General features: G+C 35.0%; 2 protein-coding genes across 4 annotated transcripts in view; one reads left to right on the forward strand and one right to left on the reverse strand.

The window, feature by feature from the left end:
* LOC122254144 (3-oxoacyl-[acyl-carrier-protein] synthase, mitochondrial) overlaps window positions 1–3,103 on the reverse strand; it is a 4,188-nt gene extending 1,085 nt beyond the window's left edge. The window contains exons 1-3 of one of the 2 annotated variants that reach the window (XM_043017676.2): window positions 2,984–3,103; window positions 1,957–2,098; window positions 1–340 (exon numbers count right to left, since the gene is read on the reverse strand). The exon at window positions 1–340 is cut by the window's left edge and continues 1,085 nt beyond it. In XM_043017676.2, the coding sequence (XP_042873610.1) occupies window positions 1–340; window positions 1,957–2,094 (478 nt within the window). In that variant the 5' untranslated portion in view covers window positions 2,095–2,098; window positions 2,984–3,103. The remainder of the gene's footprint in view (window positions 341–1,956; window positions 2,099–2,983) is intronic. The other variant, XM_086546524.1, reaches the window with a different exon arrangement.
* Window positions 3,104–3,543: 440 nt separating this feature from the next.
* Window positions 3,544–8,725, forward strand: Ccdc56 (Coiled-coil domain containing 56). Of its 2 annotated transcripts, none has more exons than XM_043017675.2 (3): window positions 3,544–3,686; window positions 7,299–7,401; window positions 8,007–8,725. In XM_043017675.2, the coding sequence occupies exons 2-3, from the start codon at window positions 7,300–7,302 to the stop codon at window positions 8,148–8,150; spliced, it is 246 nt and encodes an 81-aa protein (XP_042873609.1). In that variant the 5' UTR covers window positions 3,544–3,686; window position 7,299; the 3' UTR covers window positions 8,151–8,725. The 2 variants fall into 2 exon arrangements, with proteins under 2 accessions (XP_042873609.1, XP_042873608.1); XM_043017674.2 differs by having other exon boundaries at window positions 3,605–3,767.
* Window positions 8,726–10,919: the final 2,194 nt, after the last annotated feature.

A 10,919-nucleotide genomic window follows, 5' to 3' on the forward strand; every position in this document is an offset into this window, starting at 1 on the left:
AGGAATACTTCATGCTAATCTGTCCAGCTGCCATGTTGGTTAATATTCTAGGAACAAAATAAGGGCTAACTTTGCTGTACTTTTGCTGAAGAGCTTGTCCAGTTGTGAGAACATCATCGAGATCAACCATACCCATACCCACAGCCACACCTGTTCTTTCTTGCTCTGTGGGACACTCAGGTTTCCAGCCTGCATTTTCTATGGCTTCCTGAGCTGCAACTAAGGCATAAGCAATAGCAGGGGTCATTGTACGAAGGTCACTTGGGCTAAAATGTTTAGAGAGGTCAAGCTGTCCCTCTTCCTTTCCACGAGGCACAGTTGCCGCCACGCGACATGGCATCTGCAAGAAAGAGGATTGCGAATTTATTTTTTCCTATACAGAAATAGCACTAATACTGCCATCATTTTCTGCACATTAATCCAAAGAGGTTAAGGATGCTACAGTTACATCTTTGAACTACACAACGGCAAAAATATTTGACATATTGTTATTTACTAATTTCTATGACTGTTCTAGGTACCATAAAAGATTAAATTTTATACCGTCAACACATGTGATATCTGTTTTAATATCTAATCTTCTTATAATCTTCTTATATATAACCATTTTCTTAACATCAACACTTGGGAATATGCAAAAATCCATTCATTGGACTTACCCCCTAAAAGATGCAAAGCCTTATGATCTGATAATGATATGCACTAAACAATCACTTCCATCTACTCTAATGCAATCCCCACAATCAAATACGTCATGTTTGTGGAATCTACAGGTCAAAATCTACATCATGACACTTTAAAACATCACAATCATTTTTTGGCTCGCTATGGAATATTGAAACAGGTTGCAAATGTCTCCATTCAAGCATGGCAAGGTGATAAGTACGTCTATTAAGGGTTAAATTACCCATATCAGATTGTTGTTACTCTTTTGAACTGAATTAATGATGGAAAGAACAATACTTTATTCTTAACATTAATCTTTTGTCTATTAGATTTGAAATGTGAATTATCATACTTATATCAAAAGCTTAAAAATAAATATACATCTATCATGGAGAATATACAAGATAGTACAATAAAAAATAAACCCATTACGGATGGGTGTCATGACATACATGACGCAGGAGCTTTGGCCTGACGATGGGCGTCATGACGTTAGGGGATTTTGGATCACTGTGCTATTCTATTGTGCTATGAGTAAGGAGTGAGTCATGACTGAGTGACAATTGCAGTCATAACTATTATAATTACTATAATACTAAGCAAATCTAACACCTAAAACCTAGATGGCACCACTTTCTTCTAGCACCAGCAGGAGAGAGAGCCTTGAATGGCACTTATCCATAGTCTCTAGCAAGCACTATCTTTAGGGAGCAATGACACACAGCAAGATAATGACCTCTTACTCTAAAGTACCACCGATGAAGAACGAGAAGAGGAAGGTGACTCAAATCATGCTAAGTGTCTAAAATGTGGCCCTATGCCTTCTACTGTTAACCTCATTGTAGATGGTTACATGTTTCATATTAATTCATAACAGTACATGAATGCAAAAAAATAAAGTTGTTTTTTGTCCTCCCATAAAACAGCAATACTCCTATCACACTGAGTATAATGAAAATAATGAGCTGATATGGATCCTATATTACAATTTTAGTCAACTGCAGTATTGATAGAGCCTGTCATAAGCCACATATAAGTCTTTAGACAAAATAAAACACACAAAAATGGGTCTAGTTTTACAATGAGTGACTGAAAGAGAAGGGGGAAAGTCAAAGTATGTTATGTGAAGCTGCCTCGGTCTGAAATAAAACCCATCCTGAAGACAGGGCAAGCAAATACATCCCCCATCCGCAATGGGTTAAGTTTATTCTTATGTATTTCCCTAACAGTTAAACTGGTAAACATACTAAAGAATATATGACAACTGAAGAAAGAAGAAGTAAATCAAACCTGTGAAAAACGAGGATCTGTAAGAGCCGCAGTGCCCACTTTTCCTGCAGTGAGCTGTAACCAAGTGATGGGTGCACCCACTCCAAGAGGTGTGACTAACCCTAATCCTGTTACCACTACACGCCTTGCGCAGTTCATCTTCCTGAAAACAAATACATTGATAAACAAAAACAAAAATGAAATCTCATATCTCGTTTATAACTTGCAAGTAATGTATTACTAAATGTGTGAAGAGAGACTCCTTATTCTTAAAACAGCAGGTGTTTCATAACTCGCATTAAGTATTAAAAAATAGGAAATGTGATAAACTCAACACTTCATAAGAGGATATCTAACACTATAAAGTATCTATAGAATAACAAGTCTAATGTTATACATCAGAAAAAAAAAAGTCTGACACTTTAATTTTTTTTTCTTCTTCTTCTTTATTGAGACACACAAGCATGACCATATTTCATAATTGTCATATTCCCAAGATAATAATTTCTAAATTCATAATTCTAAGTATATTTACAAAGCACTTAATAACCTGCAATATAAACGTTGAATAATATCAGATTATTTTATCACTGAGAAGTAAAAATTCAGACATCAGGAATGTATTCTAAGTTAACAGAATTTACACATAAATGCCCATAACCAAACGCCTTTGTGAGAAAGTAAGAAAATATAAATACTGAGGTGTCGAGACATCAAAATAGGAAAATTATTTCAAAATAAAGAAATACAACTTTATATTTTTTGTCCAACTATTCAGCTCTGACCGTAGATAGAACAGATAATACTTTAAATCATAATGACATATCAAATCCCCTTAGAACGAAACAACAAATACAGTATCTAAATAGATCCTGTAATTAAAATACTTAAGAAAAGAAAAGAAATTCGTACGTGCAAACTCCTCCTTGCCATTACATCACTAACCACACGCACCCAAAAAAGTATATAAAACAACCACTCCACCATAAAAGAAGCAACAATTCCCTTAGACTTCAAAATCTGACCCAAAAAGGGGGTTAATCATCACCTTTTCCACAACCACACACGAAGGTCTGTGTTGTCGTCTGTTTGTTTACCTTTTTTGGTCGCTTAGTCACCGAGACGGAGCTTCGTTTCGCATTCACTTTTCTTTGACATATTCTGTTTTCTTTTTTAGTTTTTTATTATTATTATATATATATATATATATATTTTTTTTTTTACTTTTGTGTGGCATTGTTGGGGTTCTGTTGTGGTTGGTGGTGGTGGTTTTTTGTTATGATGGTCGTGGACTATGGGTATGTATGTGAATGTTTATCTATATTTTGTTTATTCTTCTGTGAGTGTTAAATTTTATATGTTTATTGAAGGTGTCTATTAGTCTTTTGCGCATTTCTTTTATCCGAGAACTTTCATCAGTTTCTGTTATATATATGTTACGATAAATTCATATTCTTTCCGAAAAACTAAGCCTTTCTCGTTTCCCATCACTTTTCCAGAAAGACCGGTTTATTTTACGTCCGTAGACATCATACCACAATTCTCCCCAATTACATCATTAAAATAATCAATCCACAGATAAAAACAACACAAAAAAGAACTTCAAGACTAATTCTACCACAAGAAACCACAAATAAAAACACCCAAGGATATATAGAAGAAAAGTAGATCCATGTCGACAATCCATCAATGTTTCAGCAGAAGACGTGAGAGTTTAACTCCTTCAAGAAAGACTCTTATTTTGTCCTCTGGTGAAGCCTTGGCCTTTGGTTATCCACCTTTTCATTCATTCGGGGTCTATTTTCTCGACTTCGGCCGTGCTTCATTGTCAAGTAAGGTGTTCTTTGGTGTTTGGTTGTTGGAATGATAGGGTGATATAACGGGGCTCGGAGGTGCGGGGTTTTGGTTTATCTTTTAAGTGTTATTTTTGTTCATTTTGTGTCATATTTTGTCTTTTGTTTGTTGTGTCTAGGTGGAAGTATGCCTAGGATGGGATTCGTGCGTTGTTTTAACATCTGGTATGCGATGTGAAGGTTATTATGTAGGCCTACATTCGTTGCGTAACACGGCTTTGCTGAAATTATTATTATTGTTATATATTTGAATTTTGTAAAGTTGATGGGAAATCCTAAGCAAAGCATCTCACTGATGATAAAACAAGGATTCTGGTTATTATTGATAGCTTATGAATTGTACTAACCATAGCAACGATACAGGCAGTAACTTGAATGAAACATAAAGCAAGCAATAATGCCTTCATGCACAGTCAGCTCTTTGACAAGGCCAGCCCTTTGCCACCACGAATATTCAAGTAAGTTAACGCTTATAGAGTTCCCTCGCTTTTAAAAGTCAAACAAGGAACCACTCTAAGCTCTGTCTCGCTAGACTTTACGCGGTTGAAGTTTGTTGGCCTTTGCTGGAGCACTGACCGGCATGGAGGCATAGCTTTAGTGGAGCTTGATATAACTTGCAATTTTGCCAACTCCCTTTTAAGGAGGGTTGTAGAGGACAGAAATTTAGAGAAATAAGTCAAAGATGAGGTTTTATTTGTGTGATATCAGCGTGATATGTCTTTGTTATTAATTTGTCTTTTTATCATGCAAAATCCCTGATAAATTTAATTATAGGAGGCCAATATCATTTCTATAGTTGGCTAACAGTGGATTTATCAAATTAAAAAAAAATAAATAAAATGAGCAGTCTATCAGCACTGATATTATTAGTACTTGAGATATTACACTTTCAGAAAAAAATATATGCCGAGGTTATTTCTTTGCCGAGACCAACTTTCACAGCATTAGCTCTTGGGACATTGCTAATAAGAATTAATTTAGTAACATTTCAACGAGTACTTATTCTGACAGATATATCCCAGCACCCCAGACCTAGACAGTGCCAAATTTTGCAAAGATCTCGGGTACAACTAAACATTGCCATATCAAGTGTGGTTGTTGAAAGGGCTTTGAAAATCCTCCTAAATGGACCTCTTTAGTGCATCAAATAAACAGATCCAAGAACCAGTTGTAACTCCTGGTTAAAGTCCAAATTTAGAAGTGAACGTGGAACACTAAATACGGAATAACTTCGAGTCTCGGTCAGGGAGGTAAAATTTGCATTTCTATGTTAAATGCGTTACTGCATTCTACCATCTTTATCACATAGATATAACATCGGTAACTTGATTTTCGACTTGAATTTCTGATTCATTGCTGCCGAGTGCCCACGGGAATTGTCTGTGAAACCTCGCTATCACTTCTCTGCTAAGAGCATATAGGTAATTCCATGATGGTTGTAAGACATCTGGTTAGACAATTTTAGTGGGTCGCGCAGTCTATTGGATTAGTAGCCAGGATTGTCACTCTGACGACCTGGGATCGAGTCTCAGTCAGGGAGGCAAAATTTGTATTTGTATAACTTCACATTCTTACAGGTGCAAACTTGAAAATGAATGCCGAACATATACATGGTTTTCTAATAATACAAGAATGATGACATCTCAGCTGTGCGATTGACACCTAAAGCTCCTGATTGGTTTACTGTTGCATGTTGCATGTAGACGAGTTACAGCATTGATATTGGTACCTGTGGATAGCTGAGACCATATTATAATGATTTTTACTATATTCAGAATTATATTAGTTATAGTCATTTATCTCTGTTCTTTACCTTTTTATGAATTGTGAATATTTTATTATATATATCTTCTTTTTTTATTGTTTTCTTCCCTAGACTATCCACTTTACATTCATAACCTTGCAGTCATGATTTATATTGTTGGTAATGGATGGCAAGTCTCATTTATGCCTATCATGCTCCTATACTTATTATATATTCAGATTCAGACACATTCTCAAAGGAATTAATTAAGCACTTGTCTCTCAGCACCTCTTGATAAACCTTTCCCCCCATCAACTATATGTGTGATATGTGCCAAAAATAGGCACCCTACGCATTATATATTCAGATTCAGATAGTATGTATCGTGATCATTGATACTCCTCGTTACCTGATGTAGAGTTGAACTGATATGGTATACCTTTTGATCCACAGTTTCCGTACCTTTCTAAACCACCTAATGATTGATGGGAAGGAAGTTGTGAATGATAATTGACAATTTGATGGGAAAGAAATTGTAAATGATAATTGAGAGTTGTTCAAGGAATGAAATGAAACCTCGAAATCAGAATCAAAATCTGTCTGTGAAAGGAAATGTAACTTTAAAGGATGGGCAATATAAGGGGCATAGTGTTCTGCTCAAGGTGGGTTTTATTCATAAGGAACAAAGAGTGTGCCCCAGCGCTGAACTTTCCCGCTTCCCTTCCCTTCCCATCCTGCATCCCTCTCCTTTCTGCCGAGCCTTACTCAGACTCCCATACCTTTTAGCTATACACCTTTATCAGAGTGGATATTGTGTATATGGCTATCCTACAGTAACCACCTTTTGTTTTTAAAGGTGTAAATTTGAAAAGGTGGAGATATCTAGATTTTAAGCAGATACAGTAGTCTAGTAAGCTGATAATGTCACTTCAAAAGAATTAAGCATTTTAAAACTCAACAGTGTGTATGTTTGTTTTTTTGTATTTTTAATGGAAAAATTGATTTGAAGTCAGAATCTTGTACAAGTAAAATCCCATTTGCTCTGTGAATGGACACGTCATGAGAATTAACAACATGTTTTAACCCCTTTCAAATGGCTATGTTTCTTGGGGTAAATCACTTTCATGCCATATATTTTCTTTTTGTCAAAATTACAAGCTATTTATTCCTTCAGTTGTGTAACCAAGGCATCATACCAAAAGCTAATTACTATCATAGTACTATTATACCATATATAGACTCATATATCTTACCATAATTCTAGAAAGTAATAGAAACATAGAAAAATAAAGAACATATCGAAAAGCCCACCCGAGGCTGTACATTTTAAGATCTGACCGTTCCATGGAGAGTTATGGAGGAATACCAAGAATCATAGTTCTACCTACAATTTGGACCCAAAACTGATGGAACAAGTGGAGAGGGGACGAAGTAGGGTGGGGGCACGATGATGATGTTTTTTCTTTCATTTATTTTTTGAGGAGCTAGATGTATGCATGTTGGTAGAGAAGGAAGATATTAGTGTTGATGAGAGTGAATACAAAGATGTCTGAATCATACCAAGGTTCTGGTGTAGTACCAAAAGGGTGAAAGGACCGCCACTGCAGCATAGGTTGTCTGGCTTTGTCTGTTTAGTCTTTAAAGTTTCAGATTTCATCTCTGTTTGAGAGTTGTGTTTATCTAAAGTAAAAATGGACTCTCATTAGCTGTAATTGTGTAGAAAAGATTGATTATATGTTTGTGCAATTAGACACTCGTCTTTGCAGAATGGCAGGAGAAGGTAGACAGATGCCAAAGCTGGACCTCCAGAAGGACATACCAAAGCTGAGCCAAGCGCAGATTGATTACATGAAGATCGTCGAGAATCAGGTACACAGATGAAGCTACCTTACGGCGATTTTCCTAGCCTTTGTTTAGTGGTACTATAAACCTTTTGATATTGTTGTTTCTCGTTTGATATTATGTTATAAACTCATATTTTTTGTGTAGATAGTTTCAGTAGTTATAGAGCCCATTAAGTATTAGCCTCTGATTTTTCCATTGAAAAAGATAGTGTATTTTTTGGTTACATATAATTTCTAATGGCTGTGTCGCATAATAACTCTGGTACTGTATTAATACAAGGGAATGTTACCATTTTGTTTTGTATTAATTTACATTATACATTATCTTATTCTCTTATGAGTGACCACTGATCACCTTGGGGATTCTTGATGATGATTCTCTATACTCGAAAGTCTCCTTCTGTTATTTAAATTATCTTAATTAAAGGAGTATCTTTTAATGTCTTTTCAAAAACAGGCATTTTTATTTGTATTATTTTTTCACAATAGATATGACTGTTAGTTTCCTTGAGTAATTAAGAGATCCTTTTCTTATGAAGTATAACAACAGGCTTGCAAAAGGTTCTCATCTTTCCTTTTATAGGATATAACATTTATTCATATGTATTAATGCTCTTGCAAACTTTCCAGAATGTACAGAGAGTCCAAAAGCTGGCCCTGCAAAGACGGAACAACATCGCCGTAGGATGCCTCCTTGGCGTAGGTGTTCTAGGAATTTACACGTACTCAATCTACTCTGTCAAACAAGAAAAATTCCTGGACGAGTTAGAGTGACACTCCACTCTTTGCAATGTTAGAGCTATTGGATTGTACTTTTTGTTTCAAAATAATTAACAATACAGTAATTGGTCATTATATGTGGTCACTTTATTGTCTTTCCTTGCAAAGATGGAAATTAATTCATAATGTTGTTTTCTGTCAGTTGCTGTAGAATGCTAATTGGGTTTAGATATTGTACAATGAATTCCCTGCATTTTTTAAGAAAAATGTTGGTATTAGATTTGATTTCCAGATTTGTGGAAAGTTTAAGGTCAGGTTAAGTATTTGAATATAGTCTATTTAATATTATACAGTACTTTTATGCCTCCTTCAATTCAGAATTGTGATTTTGGTAAGAGAAAAGCATCAGTTTTTGTTCATGGCTTATAAGGTTTCAAAAAAATGTCAAGGTTCTTGTTGATCTAAGTGAGATACATTGCAATGGATAATAATATTGCATAGTATAGGTATTTTCAAAAAACTATATTTCTGTATCACAGCATCCTATGTTGATTGTATTAGTTTATAGATGATGGGCAACCACATCATAAATTATAAATGTGATTGTAAATAAACATTTTTCTTAAGAATTTGATTATTATTTATAATAGAAATACTACTTTGTGATAATAAAACATTTATATTGTGGGAATTACTTCATCATAAGACACAGAAATGTTTATTTAGCTTGATTCCCACAATTCAAGATGAAGTGGTGATCGTATCATTAAACATCTCTAGTTGATTATAGAATGTAAAAAGCTGTATAGACTGTAACTCACATAAGTTTTTGCTTTCTCTCTCTCTCTCTCTCTCTCTCTCTCTCTCTCTCTCTCTCTCTCTCTCTCTCTCTCTCTCTCTCTCTCTCTCTCTCTCTCTCTCTCTCTCTCTCTCTCTCTCTCTCTCTCTCTCTATTTATAATGGATATCTACAGTGTTTGTGTAAGAACTAATGATATATTCACATACACAAAATAATTTTTTACCAAAATTTTGTAAGCAAGGAAAACTTGTTTGTAGACTTTTGTGATGAGTATTGGAAGAAATTAATCAATAGGGTTTTAATTTTTTAAATAGGAAATGGTATTGATCTTGGTCTGAAGTTAACCCTTTAGCAGAGACTCATGTGATATCAAGAGTGTATAGGGGAGAGCAGAACATGAACATGAATTTTATAATTTTGTGGGCCTGTTTCGTTGTCTGGGCAGAAAGCATATATAGGTATGCAAGCAATGTCGGTCATCTTTTACCTCTTCACTCAGTGCTTAGGGTACATTTTTCTCCAAAAGGTTTAGAAAATCCTGAAAAAAATAAACGCTTTAGTGAAACCTAACCTAAACTAATGCTAGGTAGCTATGCCTCCCCTAACCTTGCTTGGTACCTTGATCTTCCCCAATTAATTCCTAACCCTCGTGCTGATTGCAATTATTGGAGGCTTCATATAGTCTCTTAAAGTCTCTTATAACATCAGTTCAAGAGTGTATAGGGGAGAGCAGAACATGAACATGAATTTTATAATTTTGTGGGCCTGTTTCGTTGTCTGGGCAGAAAGCATATATAGGTATGCAAGCAATGTCGGTCATCTTTTACCTCTTCACTCAGTGCTTAGGGTACATTTTTCTCCAAAAGATTTAGCAAATCCTGAAAAAATAAACGCTTTAGCGTAACCTGACCTAAACTAATGCTAGGTAGCTATGCCTCCCCTAACCTTGCTTGGTACCTTGATCTTCCCCAATTAATTCCTAACCCTCGTGCTGATTGCAATAAGTGAAGGCTTCATATAGTCTCATATAGTCTCTTATAACATCAGTTCCAACCAACAGTTTTGTTCTATCTATTCTTACTTGCTATTTTTATTTGTTGAAAATATGTCTATCTGTTATGTGCACGTTACTGTGTTTGTGTTTTTTGTGATTCTGTCTGTATGTGTTCGCATTGTAACTTTTATTCCATCTGGGAGGGTGAAAGGCAGTAAATATCTGGTTTTAGAGGACACTTTTTTAGATATAAGATTTGCATGTGGCACAACCAAATGCATTTTTAAAACATGAAAAAATTGATTTGATTTTTCTAATGAATATGTCATGTGTAGTATGTGGTATAGAAAATTGTCTCTTTTTGAGAACTACCGTTTATTTTGTCTTGGATAATTGTCAATTTGTCAATGCAGTATTCAGCTTCTTTTGCCAGAAGTCCCTTTTATTTTGCTATAACTATTTTCCTGCAAGTCCTTCCCTTGAAAAGTGTTCAATCACAAATTCTTTAACCTGACTGGGCAATAATAAGGTTGATTTCTGAACTTTGGAAACCCATTCTTTTTGCAGATTGATTGATTGATTTTTTTTATTTTTATAGAGCTGTTTATATTAGCCTTATTTCTCTTCCTCATTCTTGTAATAGACTCATTCACACCCATATCTGCATTTCTGAGCAGATCCAACAGTTCAATGGTTTTTAGTAGTTATTATACTTTCATGAATTATTTTCACTGTGTACAGAACCAACAGTAAGGGGGTTTTGATTAAGGTAGATAGATGACTTTTAGCACAATGGGATGTATTACTTTAAAGTGCAAGTGGCAATAATAAACTATGATTATGGTCATTTGATATAGAGCATTGCCTTGCGGAAAGTTATTTTACTTTGGCCTACTGAAAGACTTGGAATTGATATAAGATTGCCTTAGTCTGTTGATTGGCTGGAAAAAAGATAAAAAAAAACATGAGAATTTACAGACTTAAAGAAGGAAGTACAGAACCAGATTTTTCTAGACTTGAGATAGAAA

This window comes from Penaeus japonicus, unplaced genomic scaffold (genome assembly GCF_977035675.1).
Source record: "Penaeus japonicus unplaced genomic scaffold, GWHDUDI00000001_assembly GWHDUDI00000002, whole genome shotgun sequence".
Lineage (NCBI taxonomy): Eukaryota > Metazoa > Arthropoda > Malacostraca > Decapoda > Penaeidae > Penaeus > Penaeus japonicus.